Source organism: Hypanus sabinus, chromosome 20 (genome assembly GCF_030144855.1).
Source record: "Hypanus sabinus isolate sHypSab1 chromosome 20, sHypSab1.hap1, whole genome shotgun sequence".
Classification (NCBI taxonomy): Eukaryota; Metazoa; Chordata; class Chondrichthyes; order Myliobatiformes; family Dasyatidae; genus Hypanus; species Hypanus sabinus.
The window spans coordinates 45,527,041-45,544,662 of NC_082725.1; the positions used below are offsets into that span (position 1 = coordinate 45,527,041).

General features: G+C 41.4%; 1 protein-coding gene across 1 annotated transcript in view; it reads left to right on the forward strand.

The window, feature by feature from the left end:
• elmo1 (engulfment and cell motility 1 (ced-12 homolog, C. elegans)) overlaps positions 1-17,622 on the forward strand; it is a 221,969-nt gene that overhangs the window by 77,035 nt on the left and 127,312 nt on the right. Inside the window, exons 9-11 of the mRNA XM_059945420.1 lie at positions 206-305; positions 3,080-3,231; positions 6,224-6,302. Of these exons, the coding sequence (XP_059801403.1) occupies positions 206-305; positions 3,080-3,231; positions 6,224-6,302 (331 nt within the window). The remainder of the gene's footprint in view (positions 1-205; positions 306-3,079; positions 3,232-6,223; positions 6,303-17,622) is intronic.

The following is a 17,622-nucleotide window of genomic DNA, read 5'->3' on the forward strand; positions in this document are numbered from 1 at the left end:
AATGCATAATTCAGTTTTTTTCTTCCAGCTGCTCTCCGTGCTTTCTGGTGATTGTGCTACCCATAGGGATTGTTGTCATACCAGTTGGCCGCCTTCTGTTTTAATCTCTTACCTTGTTTCCTGCTTCAAAAGTTGTTCTTGGCTTGTTTTTTATTGTCAAAATTGAGAGACCTGGAATTGACTTGGGGATTGTTTGTCTTTTCAGCTTCGGGGACATGCTGTCCTTCACCCTGACTGCATTTGTTGAACTCATGGACCATGGGATTGTCTCCTGGGACACTTTCTCAGTTGCTTTCATCAAAAAGGTAACAAGATGGCTGGGTTGTTGTAGCAAAGTAGGGTGCGATGCTGTGGGAGGGGAGAATTGAACTAACACTGTCTCTGTGCACTGATGCTTCAGTTATCTGCCTTTTCCATAGAGAGATAACAATCTAGTCAACAGGTACAAAACAAAGAAAAGGCTGGACTCAAGGAATGATCTGAAAGTTCTGATTTCTAGTGAATCCAATTTGGGGCACTGTACTGTGTACATTGATCTTGGAAAAGGATTTGTCTAAGATTTGCCATAATGATCCTGGGGTTAAAACGATTGTGCGATGAAGACAGATTGTATTGATGACCTTGTATTCTCCTCAGCATGGGAAATTAAAGGGTGAATGCTTTTTAGATGATCAAAGGAGTTGGTAGTTTCTATTTACCCCGATTCCCTTGGAGTGAAAACGTAGAAACAAAAAACAAAGGCATGACCTTAAAAAATTTGAGCAAGGTTATTACAGGATTATTCAGTAAAGGACCTGTTCTGAGCAAGGTCATTACAGGATTATTCAGTAAAGGACCTGTTCTGAGCAAGGTCATTACAGGATTATTCAGTAAAGGACCTGTTCTGAGCAAGGTCATTACAGGATTAAGGACCTGTTTTGGATGAGGCACTGAACAAGGGTGTTGGAGACCTAGAACCTTTTCTCAAGTTGTTGAGGCTGGCTCAACTGAAGATTTCCAAAGTTTAATAGAATTCGTTGCAGAGCCTCTGTGGGCAAGTGGTGTTAAGATATGGAACTGCCGTGATTTTAATCGAATGGTGGCAGAGGTGTGAGAGCCTGGATTATTGTGCCTTTTCTCTCTTATACACTGCAGGTTAAGTGCTAGTATACCACAGCCTCATTACTCCTGCAACCTGAACTCCCTGGGTTCTGTGCCGATGCGTGAAGTTTGCAGGTTCTTCCTGTGACTGTGTGGCTTTCCCCTTGGCACTTCAGTTGCCTCCCTCGATCTAAACCCACGTGGGTTGGTCACTTCATCACCTGTCTGTAGGCGAATTTTGGAATCGGGAGGGAGTTTGTTGGGAATTGTGGAGGACAAAAAACAGTGGGATTAATGCAGGGTTGAAGGGCGCGGGTGCCTGATGGATAGCAAGGGCTCAGTGGACTAAAGAGCTTGTTTCTGTGGTGTTGGTTATTAGATCACTTGTTTCTGTAGTCCACAACTCTGGTTATTACTACGTTCAAACAGGCAAAAGTAGGAGGTAAATGGTTCTGCCAGTGAGTCGTATCATTTTGAGGGGAGTTTATTGAGGCTCAGCACAGAATCAGGTGGCTGGTGTGTGCAGAGACCGAGTAACCCTGTGAGTGTCCAGGGTTGTGTGTAATCCTGCAGATCGCTTCACCACTTGCACCAGCCTCACCTTCTTAACAGTTTAAAAGTCTCCATTCTCCTCTCCTCTTATTATTTGTACATACCAAATCAGCATGAAGATTGCAAAGTGAACGGGGCAGCGTGTGTGAAATTGAAAGGGCTCGTTTTTCTAAGCATGTCAATCCTGTATTAAATAGATTGCTTTGCCTACAACCTTCGGGCACTATTTCCAGGTACAACAGTGGTCAGTAATTCATATCTGATTTACAATTCCTGGCTGAGTGTTACACAGGGGTACCTTGGCCCTATGACTACCTTCCTGCGGAAAAATATTTTGAATGCTGAACCACAATGTTTCAATAATGCCCACCCCTAAAAGGAATCGGAGGCTATTTAGGAATCTTGGCACAGCAGGATTTGTGGTTTGTGATCTGGGCTGAGCAGGAGCTGTGCGGTGTCAGTACCGCAGGCAGATGGTGCTGATGTGTAGCAAATAAACGTGGAACCAGTTATCCTCTGAAAACCCGGTTGTCCCTTGGGTAATGGATGATGGTCAATCCCGGATGATGTGAGCTTACTTTCATGGCAAAGCACCAAGAGGAACGTTGTTACTTGGATGCAGAAGAAATGCTGAAATCACAGGCAATATTTGTGTAAAGAAACCCTTGTCTGAATTTGTGTAAAAGAAACCCTTGTCTGAATTTGTGGTAATGAAGACAAACGTTGGATGGCCGTTATGACATTTCCCTTTGTCTCACGTTTGTTTCATCATCATGAGATTGAAATTACAGTGCGGCAAACATTTCAACTTTGGGCTTCAGTGTTTAACTGGTTTCATTGACTTCATCATTAAAATTTTTTTTATTATTCTTGAGTGTGGGAATTTCTTTAGAATAAACCTGTCAAATTTGTGGATGGATTAAGAGGGCCAGTTTTAGTACTTCCCCATCTGTCTGTTCTCAATCCCATCCTTTCCCCAGCCAATTAACTCAATATGGTTCACGAAAGTCTGGAGTAAGCTAAAAGGTTGGCCAGCACTGTGGCCGAAGGGACCGCGCTATGCCAGACTGTTCTACGTTCTATGCCCGGTGTTCTAAAATATCAGTTTTGCAGAATGTATTATTGTTACTGAGATACAGCCCTTCAAGCTGTGCCACCCAGCAATCCCCCAGTTTAACCCTTGGCTAATCGTGGGACAATTTACAATGACCAGTTAACCTTGGTCTTTGGATAGTGGGAGGAAACCGGACCACCCAGAGGAATCCCACGTGGTCACGGGGAGAACATACAAACCCCTTGCAGAGCAGCGGTTGGAATTAAGTTGTCTGCACTGTAAGACGTTGGGCTGGCAACTGCGCTGCCGCACTCTAATGGGGACGAATGTTTATTTGTTGAAAATTCAAAGCAAGACTTTAAACATTTTACTTTTATTTTGTGCATTTGCCAGATAGCAAGCTATGTGAACAAGACTGCAACGGATGTGGCGGTGTTACAACGGTCGCTGGCAATCCTGGAGTCCATGGTGTTGAATAGCTATGACCTCTACCAGAAGGTGGCGCAAGAGATCACTATTGGGCAACTGATGCCGCATCTACAAGGGTGAGAGATCTCATCCAGCAGTTCTTGCCTTGAAATACTGTAAAATACTGAATTAGATTAATATATGTTGGATCTGACTTATTACAAAAACAAGTACCATATTTCTGAGCAGAAAGGATCATTGGAAATTGAAAACTGAAATACAAAAATGACATCACAACTGTGAGGACTGTGTAACTAATCTGACACTGCCCTCTCTAGGGGAAAAAAAATAAAAAATAGGGATATCACTGCTGGGATTTGTGAATATAATAAGTTCGTATAAAAATCCTTTAAGAATTCATAGAAATTCACAGAAAACGTTTAGAGTATGAAATCCTCTGACTTAATTGTAATAGTTGAGTCAAAAGATTTGGATGTCTCCGAGGATAAATTAGATGGACGATGGAAGTAAATAATGAAAAGTATGAGCTGGCATTGAATGATCTGGGAGTGAAAGGGTTAACGTATGAGGAGCATCTGATGGCTCTGGGCCTGCACCCATTGAAGTTTGGAAGAATGAGGTGATCTCATTGAAACTTATCGAATATTGAAAGGCGCAGATAGAGTGGATGCGGAGTGGATGTCTACAACCAGGGGACACAGCCTCAGAATAGAGGAACATCCATTTAGAACAGAGTCAAGGGGGAATTCCTTTAACTAGGGGGTAGTGAATCTGAGGAATTCGTTACCACAGGCAACTGTGGAGGCCAAGTGATTGGGTATATTTAAAATAGAGGTTGATAGGGTCTTTACTAGTTAGGGCATCAAAGGTTACAGGGAGAAGCAAGGAAAATGGGCTTGAGAGGGATAATACATCAGCCATCGTGAAATAGCAGAGTCAACTTGATAGGCCAAATGGCCTGTTTCTGCTCCCATGCCTTATGGTCTTATTAGATGAGGGGATGATGGAATGGGCTTGAATCGTAGGATGTGGAAGGGGTAAGTAAAGGGGGGTTCATGTGGAGCTTGGCATCAAAGTAGACCAAAGGAACTCATTGACTAGTGTAGCTAAGTGACCAGTTTTTGTGCTGTAACCCGTTTGTAAGTTGATTCTACATTTGCCAAGAAGTCTCCTGGAATATCTGGGTTTAATTGTGCTTCGTTTTGTAGACACTATAATATAAATCCAGTCAGGACAAGAATGTTTTTGATTTCTCCAAGTCACTTATTTGTTGGGTGAAAGGAAATAGTAGTGTTTCCAGAAGATTCACAATCAATTTGAGCTTAAGGAGAGGTTTCTTGGAGCTGTTCCAAGTCAGAAGGAATTCTGATACAGTAGGTGGGGAGAAACTTTCTGTTGATGACCAGAGGACATGGATGTAAGAAAATTGTCGGCAAGTGAGGGAGGAGACAATGATACTGACTTAGCAGGTTGTGACTCAATGCACAATTATTAACACTGATATCAATGAGTAGATGTACAGGACGTAATTTCAGGAAATGGTGAGGCAGACTGCAGACTTTGGGAAGATATAGACAGGTAAAATGGGCAAATACTAAGCAATTGAATGTTATCGAAGTGGACTCTGAAGTGATGTAGTTTGCAAGTTAATAAAATTCAGGAGGCCTGGGTTGTACACACTTGGTTCTTTGCAAGGGGAAGAGGAAATTGCAAGGAATTTTAAAGCTTACAATATCTTGACTTGCTAAGTGCTAAGATTTTTTATAAATCTATGCTTGGGCGTCAGCTGATGAATTCTGTTAAATTCTGGACATTGCACTGGAGAAAAAGCAGTCAGTCCTTGGAGGTGGTATAGAGAAGATTTGTTAGCATGCTACTAAAAGAGATGTCTTCAGTTACTTGGAGGTGGTTGAGTGAGTGGAACTGCTGTCCATTAGAGCAGTTTAAGAGAAGATTCTTGCTTCGCTATAGAAATGACGTGATTGTGCTGGAGAGGGTGCAGAGCAGATTCACCATGATTAATAATGAAGGGAGACTGGATTGGCCTGGTTTGTTTTTCCTGGTGGAAGAGGCTGAGGGGTAACCTGTGCCGACTGCAAAAAAAATTGAGGGAAATAGAAATGGAAGATAGGCTATTTTCCTGTTGATGGGATGTCTAAGACAAGAGTGCGTAGATTTAAGGTGAGAGGTGAAAGGTTTAGAGGGGGATCTGGGTTGGATTTTTTAAATCCAGAGGTCAGTTGCAATCTGGAACACAGTGCTCGAGAAGAGGAGGCAGGTACTCTTTCAGTATTTAAGATAGACACTTGAATTGCCAGAATATGGAATTGAATTGACTTATTACTTACACCCTTCACAAACATGAGGAGGAGATGTTGTTGCCGATCCGAACTGACTGGGGTCTGCAAGTGAGGAAAACGAGGATCCAATTGCACAAGAAGGGTTTGAGCCCTAGGTTTTTGAAGCTTTTGAGTGGTTGATGGTATTGAATACTGAGCTGCAGTTGACAAAGAACATCCAGATGTATGCATCTTTGCTGTCCAGATGTTCCAGGGCTGAATGAAGAGCCAGTGAAATGGTACCAGCTGCGGACCTGTTCTGCTGACAGGCAGATTGGAACGGATCCAAGTGGCTTCTCAGGCAGGAGTTGATGTGTTGCATCACGAACCCCTCAGGACACTTCATCACAACGGATGTAAGTGCTACTGGGTGATAGTCATTGAGGCAGGTCACCACACTCTCCTTGGGCACCAGTATAACTGAAGCAGCTGGGCACCTCAGACTGCTGAAGTGAAAGGTTAAGAGGGGTGAACATTCCAGCCCGTTGATCAGCACAGGTCTTCTCACATTTAAGTTAAGCAGTGTTTGCCTTGATCAAGTGCGGTGAGAAAATACAGGTTGCCATCAATAGATTTGTGTATGAGAAGTAGATCTTCATCAGAAATAGGCTCTCAACTAGCAATTTGATTTTTGGCACTTGGTGAATGTAAATGATTGCTACAGTATGGTTTTATGGCAGAATTGCTGATGTTGGCCTTGTATAAAATGTAGAAAACAAATGTGTGTTTCCAGGCTAATGTGTTTTTGGTATTATTTTGGTCACAAAAGGGTGGATGCTGACATTCAGACTTACACGATTGCAGTGATAAACGCTCTCTTCCTTAAAGCCCCTGATGACAGAAGACAGGTATGTATATAACTTTCAATTATGCTGCTTTCAATCCGATACCTAATTCATCAGTTGTCAAACTCAATATGGTGGCGATGTTAAACTTGAGTGATGTTATGCTCTTACCACCTCAAAATTAGACATTTCCTTTTCTGGTTACCAACTGCTCTGGATTAAAATGAAAACGGACACCTCGTGAGTTACTTGCTGCATGTTTTAAAAGTGAGGTCGCACCATACATATTGTTACTGGGCTGGAGGTTTTGAGAGAATTCCTCACACTCCACCTTTGTTTTGCAACTCCAGAACCGCTTTGAAATCTTGCAGATATTTTACTTTGATGCCCTTGTTCTACTCGCGGTAAAAACTGACAGAATTGACATTGGCTGCTGCATGTCATGAAGATATTGGGAAGCAAAATACCTAGATGGACTTGGTTGTAATTGGGAATGAGTTCAAGTTTATTGTCATAGGTACACATCCCCAGGGTATAAATAATGAAAATTAGCTTTCTTTGTGTATTACAAGTCTAGATTAACATAATTAAGCATAGCTTCCATGACAAAATGGGTGAAGTAAACATAAATATTGGTGCAAGGAGAGAAAGAAAAGAAATATAGTCTGAAATAGTGTCGGGATTTTTAAGGTTGGTTCAAGATCCTGATGGCGTAGGAGAGAAGATGTGGTTGAACCATAAGGTGTGGGTCTTCAGATTCCTTCCATTTTCTATCAAGAAGAGGTGAGGCCTGGATGCAGATGAGTTGCAGTGGGTCAGGCTGAAGGTCAAGTCTGTACTTTATACTTGCATCGTGCTTGGTTCAGTCCGCTAGGTGATTTAGCATGCTTTCAGTGGTTTAAGTGACGTGCATCCATTTTTATTTCGGGCAGTCTGTCACACAGGAATGGGTTTTTCCGAAAGAATGATTCTGAAGGGAATTCTGAGCTCTAATTGATTCAAGAACATCTCAATTAGGGCTCAGAATTGGCTTAGCTTTGAACTGTGCCAAATATTTATTCATTATCGATGACGTGTGTAACTAGGGATGGTTGAATAAGTTATCTGCTTTATTTTAAACATTACTGTGTTGAGCATTATCATCCCTTACGTTGGACTAACAATCGAGCATACTCAAAATTTGAATCCTGCAAAAGTGTTTTTGAAAACTAAAGCAACACACATGAAATGCTGGAGGAACTCAGCAGGCCAGGCAGCTCCTACGGAAAAGAGTTGAGTCGACATTTCGGGCTGAGACCCTCCAGCAGGACTCAGCCTGAAGCATCGACTGTACCCTTTTTCATGTTTGCTGGCTGGCCTGCTGAGTTCCTCCAGCATTTTGTGCGTGTTGCTTGGATTTTCAGCATCTGCAGATTTTCTCTTGTTTGAAGATTAAAGTTAGTTTACAACCTGGCATATTAAAAAAAATATTTATTAGTAGGAAAGAGTTGGAATGCTTTTTTTTATTAATAAGTTTAGTCCGATCTTCTGAGGAAGGAAACATGCTACCTTATCTTAGTTTGCATTGTCTGTATCTCTAGCCACAAACTATTGCCTCTGAAGTAGGTTTAAAAACCACCCAGTTGAGTCAAACTATTTCTTGTAGTTCATTGAGACTGGTCACCACTGTGTCATTTGCGTAATTGGGGGTGGGCTATAAATTCTGGGCTTCCTAGCAATGCGAATATCTGAATAAAAGAAGTGTTAGGAGATGGAGGTCACCAGGCCTATCTGCTTCTGTCAATCAGCGTTTGCAAACCTGCTTCACTAAAGCTGCCTTTGGGCCACTTTCCAGTGCCAGGTTTGCGAGTCTTTCTCTAAACAGCTTCAGGAAGTTGTGTATTGTAATTGCTATATTTTTCTTACCACTGTCATCCAATGTCTCTTTTTCCATTCACTGCCTGGTGCACGTTGTTAGTTTGGGTGTTTAAAGCTTGGGGAGGTCAGTGTTTACCTTTTAAGCTTTTTGTGAATAAGGGTTGCCAAGGCTATTAAAAAAATCAAGAACAAGTAACTAGAAGAGCAACTTCAGAAACAACTTGAACTCTGTTGAATTTTGTACCCTAAGCAAATTTTTTTTTTTGTATGGACTGTCCCTCACTTAGTTTGATGCACCTGTACACACACATTCTGGGCTTGCTTTCTACCATCATCATGAGCAGATTTCATGTGGTAGCAAGAAGACAAAGGCTCATGGTATAAAAGCATCTGAAAAGGAATCATTAAAACCGAATGAAAATGAAGACGAGGATAAAAGGCGAATACGTGATCTTAGAGGAACAAAGAACCAGATGGTCTTAGTGCTTCTGAGGAGTAGCAAGAACCTAGGGGTTCTGGGGCATGGATGGGAAGGCAGTAACCGGAGCAGACATTTGAAATGAAAGTGGAAAGAGCTACTGGTGTTAAAGCAGGTCTGAACCCTCCAGCAAATGTGTGTGGATTATGAGCTTCCCTTTGTGCAAATACTGTCAAAGTGAGAACTGTACACTAGTTGAAGTCACTTTGCATTTGCAGTGGCCCTTGTACAACGTACATCACAAGAAGTTTCCTGGATGGAGTACACAGATCTATGGCAAAAGCATCCAATTTCATTTCATCATAGATATAGGCTCAGTGAATCCATACTAACAATCAAGCACCCATTTTTATGCTGAGCTGAACCTAGCACAATTTATTCTTTCTACCTCCCCCCCCCCACCCTTTCAAAGTTCAGAAGTCAAAGTAAATTTTATCATCAAAGTGTCACCATATGCAACCCTGAGATTTCATTTTCCTGTAGGTTTACTCAATAAATCCATAGAATTGTAACTATAATAGGATCAATGAAAGATCAACCAGAGTGCAGAAGACGATAAACTGAGCAAATGCAAACATATATATAAATAGCAATAAATAATGAGAACCTGAGATAATGAGGTAAAGGGTCCTTAAAGTGAGCTAATTGGTTGTGGGAACATTTCAATGATGGGGCAAGTGAGTGTAGTTAGCCCCTTTTTACCCCTTTTATTCAAGAGCCTGATGGTTAATGGGTAGCAACTGTTCTTGAACAACTCCTCTCTTCTCCACATTATGGCTGAGTTGCATGGGCCAGTTAAACTACCAACCTGCACGTCTTGGGTTTGCAGGAGGAAACTGGAGAACCCAGGGGAGAGGCATCCTTCCATAGTGAGAACAGGGAAACTCCACACAGACTGCACTGAACCCAGATCACAGGAGCTGTGAGACAGCAGTTCTGCTACTGGTGAAAGTGCTCGTGTTTTACATAGAATCCACTTGTCTGGCACGATGTGAGAGAACCTTATGCCTTAGATATTTTTACTTTCAGGTTTTAAAGTGACACTTGAGTAAGTAAGATCTCTGGTGCTTTAATCCAAATAAGTTTGGAAAATGAAACTTGAGCAGTTGAGATTAGAATGTTTATGTTGGTTTCACTGTCTGTCAGCAGCTGCTGAAATCTATGAAAAGTTTCCTTATGGAAAGGCCGTTTTCCTGACCCAGTTTGTGGTTCACTTAAATGGGAAAGCATCTCAGCTGATTTGATAAGCATTGTTTTTCTTGTTAAAGTTCAGTTCATTTTAAACCTGATAACAAAAGGCTAGTCTTGTTGCTAGCCTTGATCTTTAATTATCTTTTTTTTTTAAACATGTTGACCTGTACAGAATTTCAGGTGCTCTGTTCTGGGACCAGCCATTGCAAAGAAGTTACGGCAACACTTCTGCTTTCTTAGAAGTTTGTGCTAATTTGGCGTTCATTTAAACTTTTGACAAAAGACCTGGTATGGAAGCACCAATGCCCAGGAATGGAAAAACCCACAAAAAAGTAGTGGGTACGGCCCAGTCCACTATCGGAAAAACACTCCTCACCACTGAGCACATCTGCAAGAAACACTGCCATAAGAAAGCAGCCTCCATCATTAAGGATCCCCACCATTCAGGCCAGGCTCTCTTCTCTTTGCTGCCATCGGGAAGGAAGTATAGGAACGTTGGGTCCCATGCTGCCAGGTTCAGGAACAGTTAGTACCCTTCAATCATCAGGCTCCTGAATGAGCATGGCTGGCTTCTCTCAGCTCAACACTGAACTGATTCTACAACTTATGGACTCACTTTCAAGTACTCTACATCTCTTGTTTTCAGTATTATTTGTTTATTTTTATGTTTGCAGTTTGCCTTTTGCCCATTGGCTGTTTGACAGTCTTTGTAGTTTTTCATTGGTTCTATTGTATTAGTTCCACTGCAAGAAAATGAATGTCGGGGTAGTATACGGTGACATATGCATAATTTGATAATAAATTTGCTTTGAACCTTGAATTATGCATGAGAGCTTTATTGGTGGGGCCATGTTGAAAGAGGAGATGCTGCCGCTCAGATTATTTATTCCTGGTGACTCAAGCCTATGCACATCTTCATAAAAAGCAAATGGAATTGAATTTTGCAAATGGGACCAGATGAGCTGCTGTGATACAAGGTAAATAAACTTGGTTCTACAGCTGACTGCTGATGTTCTTCAGGAAGATAAAACATGAAATATGTTTCCATGCAAGGACTCATTAGCAATGCCATTGACACATAAAAATGCGATTCTGCTATGGATTTTTAAAAGTACAAGAGGGATGCTTGATATTAACTCATTAATGTCCAAGCTGGTGCCTGCAGTTACTTATCATTTAATTTATCTTTAATGATGGAATACTGGCATTAAGAACTGTTGGGACCATACTAAACACAGTAAACATTATACCACCTCAAACTTCACCTTTTCATGCTTTTTGATGTTCAGATTTAATCTTCCATTGTACTTAAAATTCAAACTCTGGAAATCTAACCAGTGCAATCTTCTATCAAAATTTTAGCATTGACCTACTTTCTCTAAATCCACGCATCATTGCATTTAATGTGACACCACACATGATGAATATTGTTTAAATTGCCTCAGAACATCTTTCCACTCTTGTTCATTTTTTAATTAATTGTTCACTTTTGAGGCCTGCCTTCGGGCTTCAGAGAAGAAATGGCCCTTTCACTGGCGACTAAGTTCAGACAACCCAAATCCAGCTCAAAAATCATCACGCTTCTCAAAGTGCGACAACTGCAATATTTAACAGGAATTGCTGTTAAGTTGTTAATCCTTCTTGAATAATTGAACAGTTAGTTTCATGGGAAGGAAGCTTTCAGATTGCACTTCGACTGGATCCAGATAGCAATAGACGTATGTGCAATACCGTATCTCAAAGGCACCATTTTAAACTAGTGACCTCCGTGTAACAGCTCTAGAGACGTAGTCCAATGTGTCAAGAGTCAACTTAGCTACATGAATGTACCTTTACCTAAAAGGTGGCCATTTGGCCCATTAATTCTAGGCAAGAGCTTTGAGTAACCTTTCCCTTCTCATGTGGTTGTCAGCTCCTCCCTAATCACCGGTATGAGCTAAGAAGTCTTTAGTTACGGCAAGATGATGTGATGGCTGGACTTACAGTCCCATTCTCACTCGGAACCTGCAAGAATGTAAGCACCAAGAAAAAACTTTCATCTATTGATGCTTCAGAGGGAATAATTGTTAATGTCATCAACATCTTTATGTGCCGCGTTCAATGACGTGGATGATCACGGTCCAGGACCATGATTGTTCTTGGCAAATTTTTCTATAGAAGTGGCTTGTCATTGCCTTCTTCTGGGCAGTGTCTTTGCAAGGCAGGTGACCCCCCAGCCATTATCAATACTCTTCAAAGCTTGTCTGCCTGGCATCAGTGGTGGCATCACCAGGGCTTGTGATGTGTACCAGCTGCTCATACGACCATCCACCACCTGCTTCCATGACTTCATGTGACCCTGATCAAGAGGCAAAGCAGGTGCTACACCTTGCCCAAAGGTGACCTGCTGGCTAACGGAGGGAAGGAGCACCTTACACCTCCTTTGGTCGAGGCGCATCTCCACCCCACCACCCTAACAATGTATAGCTTCTCTAAAGAAAAATTAAAGATGAAATCTGTCAGATGTGCATCAAACATCATTGAAGCATCCAGTGCATACATCGTTTTATGTCAATGACCAACACAACAAGAGACCTTAATGCTTACAGTCTTCTTTAAACTCTGCATTATTCAAAGCTGACAATTTTACAGATTCATTTTAGAAACATTTGAGGATTAGTTATTATAATTGTCTTAAAGCTTATTAAATGCAATATTAATTCACTCTGTGAGACATCTTGCCATCTCAGCAAGCTTCTAATGAATTAATCAAAGATGAAAATGTATTACCCTTTCTATATTCAATATCCTCCCTTAATCTGTTGCCTAGAAGTACAAAGTGAAAAGTATAACCATTATTTTCCAGTAAAAAACAAACTTTTTTTTTAAAAAAAGCTTCTTTTCCAGTTTGGCAAAAAATGGTTCTTAATTATTCTTGGGTGACAGGGACGTGAACCCTCACCCACGTGCAAGACTAAAGTTGGAAGGACCAATGTTAGTGACATTCAGATAGGCTTTAACTCCTCTTTGATAGAACCCAATATTTACTAAAACACAGAGGAGGCCATTTTGGCCAAATGAGTCCATGCAGGCTCCCAGAGGAACAAGGCCATTCATGCCAATGGAAAAGGTCTTGGGCTTTACAAGTATGTCATCAAACAAAATTTTATCTTGGCCAAAGAAGAATAAAATGTACTAGATGGTAATTACTTTGTCAAAATTATTTTAAGGAATTTACTAGAATATGGGAAGTTGCAAAAAGTGTGTGGGGAGTTGTAGAAATCTGGCTGCCAAATATGGAGCAAAGTATGTGGAAGACCAGAAATGGAGTTGTGAAGAGATCTAGTGGGGTTAGAAGAGATGGAATGGAGTGAAGACATTGAGGGCATGAATCTTGGAAGTCTAGTGCTATTGGAGCTTCCTGAAAGGCAGTTGATACAAGTGTGCTAGGTGAAAAGTTTTTTTAAAAATGGAGACAGAGATTTGAATTATCACAGATTTGTGAGAAATGCAAGATGGTTGTCTAGACAGTAGCCATTTAGAATTTATCACTTTGTTTTCCTGACAGAGTTTAGGCTGTCATTATTACTCACATTTGCCTCCCATTGAACTTCTGATTGTGACTATCCTTGAGATTTGCTTCCTGATATTTTAACTCTGAGCTGCATAACAAGAAGGGAGGAAGGGAATGATGTCTTCATAACCAAGAGGAAAATGTGAGAGGAAGAACTATAGCTCTGTTCACAACCTTGGGATCTTGAAGCATCTGACAACAACTAGAGTGCTTTTGAACTGCAGCCAATGTTAAAATGTTAAGTTATTCTGGCTTATTAAAATGGACTTTCTAAAAATAACTGCAGGTGCAACCAGCAGCTAGCAGGAGAGCAAAACTAAATTCTGAAATAAAAACAATAAAATTATTGGAAATGCGCAGCCTCTCTGGAGAGAGAAAACATTCCTATTTCAACTTAATGAGCTTTGATCTGCACTGAGAAAAGATAAAAGGAAGTAGATTAACGCAGAGGAAGTGAAAAGGAAATAAAAACAACTATCGGTGATGTGGAGGACAAAGAATTAAATGACAAAAGGTATGATAGTGAAAGAGATTGATTATAGAGCAGGCAAACAAACAAGTTGTTGGACTATAGTAATTATAATTCAGAGGAACAGAACTGTCATTTGAAAATACCAAATGGTAATACTGTGGATCCTGAAAATCTGAATTTTAAAGATGCTGGATATGTGCATTATCCATAATTGCTGAACTGGTATGTCTGGGAATTTCCCGAGGTTAGTGACTGCCTGTGCTCACTGTTCTCCAGCCACTGCATCCACGCTTGCCATCAATGGATATTCCAGTAGCAGCTGCTCAAGCAAAGCCGGACCGGCCAGATTCTGCATCGTGCAAGCCAACAGCACTTTGCCAGATATTTTCTTCGGACAGGTCAGGAGTGGAATGGAGGGCTTGCCACTTGTCTAGTTAGGGTCAACTCCAGCAGCATTGAAGACGCTTGGTGTCATTCAGGACAAACTTTACCAGCTTCATTCGCACATCCATACCCACACCTGTTCCTTCCAGCATTGTGAGTGTATCTAGAAAATGCACAGTTGCAACTTGCCAAGAGCATTCCAGAATCGCTTTCTGTGCTAGTAAAAAGTACAGTCGGCCCTCCTTATCCTTGGGGATTGGTTCTGGGACCCCCCCCCCCCCCCCGCAGATACCAAAACTCGTGGATGCTCAACTTTAAGACCCACCGGAACCCCGGACTTTATTAAACATCTCTGTGTGGTGGACATTAGGACCTGGTGGCACAGCTCTGAATCCGCAGTGTTTCTGTTCACGAAAATAATCACGATCACAATTGAAGATTAGGTGGAAGTAATAAAGCGATTGGAAAGAGGTGAAACGCCATCGGTCATTGGAAAAGCGTTAGGCTACAGTCAGTCAACGATCGGAACAATTTTAATGGAGCATGTGAAAGGCCCTGCCCCGATGAAAGCTACAATTATTACTAAACAACGTAGTGGTTAAATTATTGAAATACGTATGTTTCTTAAGTGTTTTTTTATGCATAGAAAGGTAAAATATGTACTATATACTAAGAAAAACGTTTGACTAACTGACGCTAAATAATGCCGGATGCTGTAACGACCTCAACTTCGTCTACGTGGAGCCTGCAGGTTGGGCATGCTCCTGTTTCTGTTACTCCAGGTCACTGTGGTTAAGTTAAAAACCACTTAATGGCATCCCAAGCTCAGGAACATTGAATAATCATTCCACTGTAGCAGCCAGGGAGTTTTAAATTCAAGTAATTAAGTGGATCAGTGACTGGTACCTGTAACAATATAACTGCTGGACTAGCATCAAGGTGAAAAAAATACTTAGTTCACTGGTATTCTCCTGGGGAGGAGATTTAGCTTCCTTACCCCAGCTGACCTGTAGATGACTGCAGACCAACCAAGTGATTGACTCTTAACTGCCTCCTCTATTAAGGATGGATAATCTAATCCAGTCTTAACGCTGATGTTCCAACCTGGGACCGGAGAAATATTTCTCCTTGTACTGAGTGGCAGCCCCTCGGCTTGAAGCTTAAGATGCTGAACGTACTGAGTTACTTTCCCAGTGTGAACTGGGAGTTGTGTGTATGCTAAACCAGGTTTGCTCCCTTTCCTTGAGAATTTAGTGAAGTAGTTGGATCTTTTGAAGAAGATTACTCTGGTACCATTCCGTAAGTGACCAGAATTGAAACCATGCTGGGATTTGGAACTGTGATAACAAGGCTGTTAAAGTACAAGGCACTTAAAGGATTATCTCCACTAGCATCATATAGTGGTAGTGCTGTTGTATAGCCTAAGAAGATTATTGCCATGCTTGCCCTCTGCTCAACCCATCCAAACTGACAGTGACGCCCACGTGAACAGGACGAGTATATTTTAAATGTCGTTTCCATTTGCTCTTCATTGGTAATGTTAAAGCTATACAAGACCTTGGTCAGACCCCACTTGGAGTACTGTGTTCAGTTCTGGTCACTACAGAAAGGATGTGGATACTATAGAGAGAGTACAGAGATTTATGAGGATGTTGCCTGGATTGGAGGGCGTACCTTACGAAAATAGGTTGAGTGAACTCGGCCTTTTATCTTTGGAGCAACGGAGGATGAGAGGTGACCTGATAGAGGTGTATAAGATGATGAGAGGCATTGATCTTTTTCCCAGGGCTGAAATGGCTAACATGAGGGGGGCATAGTTTTAAGGTGTTTGGAAATAGGTACTGAGGGAATGTCAGGGGTAAGTTTTTCACACAGAGAGTGCTGGGTGAGTGGAATGTACTGTCGGTGGTGGTGGTAGAAGCGGATACAATAGGGTCTTTTAAGAGCCTTTTAGATAGGTACATGGAGCTTAGAAAAACAGAAGGCTATGTGTTAGAGAAATTCTAGGCAGTTTCTAGAGTAGGTTACATGGTCAGCACAACATTGTGGGCCAAAGGGCCTGTAATGTGGTGTAGATTTCTATGTTCTATGTTCATTCTGTCTCCCCAAAAATATAAAAACTGAAAATACAGGCCTGGTTACTGCCTACGTGTAAAATAGGAGGCATGGTTTCAATGGAGGAACGTTCCAGATCCTGATACCATTCTGACTGTTTTACCAACAGTTGACTGTTTTTCCTTTCATCCCTTCTCATGAAGAAGGGAGTTTCTAAACCTGCAAACAAGGATGTGCTTAAAAGAAGCCAATGCAATGAAACTCTAGTAGAGAACTGGAGCCTCACTGCTGAAAGGCAAGCTCAGTGAGCAGATGGGAGAAGGAGCAGCAAACAAATTTTTTTAAATGGCAGGTAAATGTGAACTGCAGCTTAAGCATTGCAAATGATAAAGTGTGAATATTTTTTTGATTAGATCTCTTTGCAGAGGGCAAGTATGGCATTAATCTTCTGATGCTCTGGCATTGCTCATAACTATGCATGAGTAGGATCTTCTGTGACAGCCATTGCTTATGCGTGGACGTTCATATTGCTAAATGATTGACTGGTGTCAGAGACATTATCCTTTTACATAAAGTGAATGCATCATGTTTATGAGAAGCTCTTGTGTTTAGTTTCCTGTTCCTTGCTGAAGAGTTGTTCTGGCTTTCTTTAGTAAGGAATAGAACTCTTATTGACATTAAAAGTGCTACTGGACATTTGAAGTGAAAACTTGAATTGCTGTAAACTCTTAGCAAGTCAGCAGTACCAGTGATGAGAAACAGAGTTGATGTTATGTTTAAGACTATCAAACACACAAGGCCGGAAGTATTAGCTTTTCTCTCTCTCTCTCTCTCTCTCTCTCTCTCTCTCTCTCTCTCTATGGTATTGATTTCCTGAGTATCTCCAGAATTTCCTTTCTTTTTAATAAGTATCGATTTTAGTTTTGTGAGGTGGCTTTTAAGGTGATTATCACGTGGTCTAGCTCCATATAAAACCAAAAGAGACTGCAGACGCTGGAGTCTGGAGCAGGAAGCTTCTGCAGGAGGAATTCAGTGGGCCAAGTAGCATCTGTGGAGATGAAGGGTTATAACCTGAAACATTGACAGTTCCTTTTCCCCTTGCAGATACAGGCTTGACCAACTGAGTTCCTCCAGCAGGTTGTTGCTAAGCTTATGGTAATGGTGTCTTGTTGAGTCCCCCATAGATGCCCAAAACACTTTGCCAAATGTTGGTGGGGCATCCCCTCTAGGCTGGGTAAAATTCCTTTCTCTTGTCATGATTTGGAAATGTCACTCTGATGCAAGATAATCAATGTCAAAGTTTGTGACCAAAGCAGTTGTTGATGTTTAACATTGAGCTAATGAGAGAATATTTGTTCCACAATACTGGAATAGGATATTTGCTTTACATTTG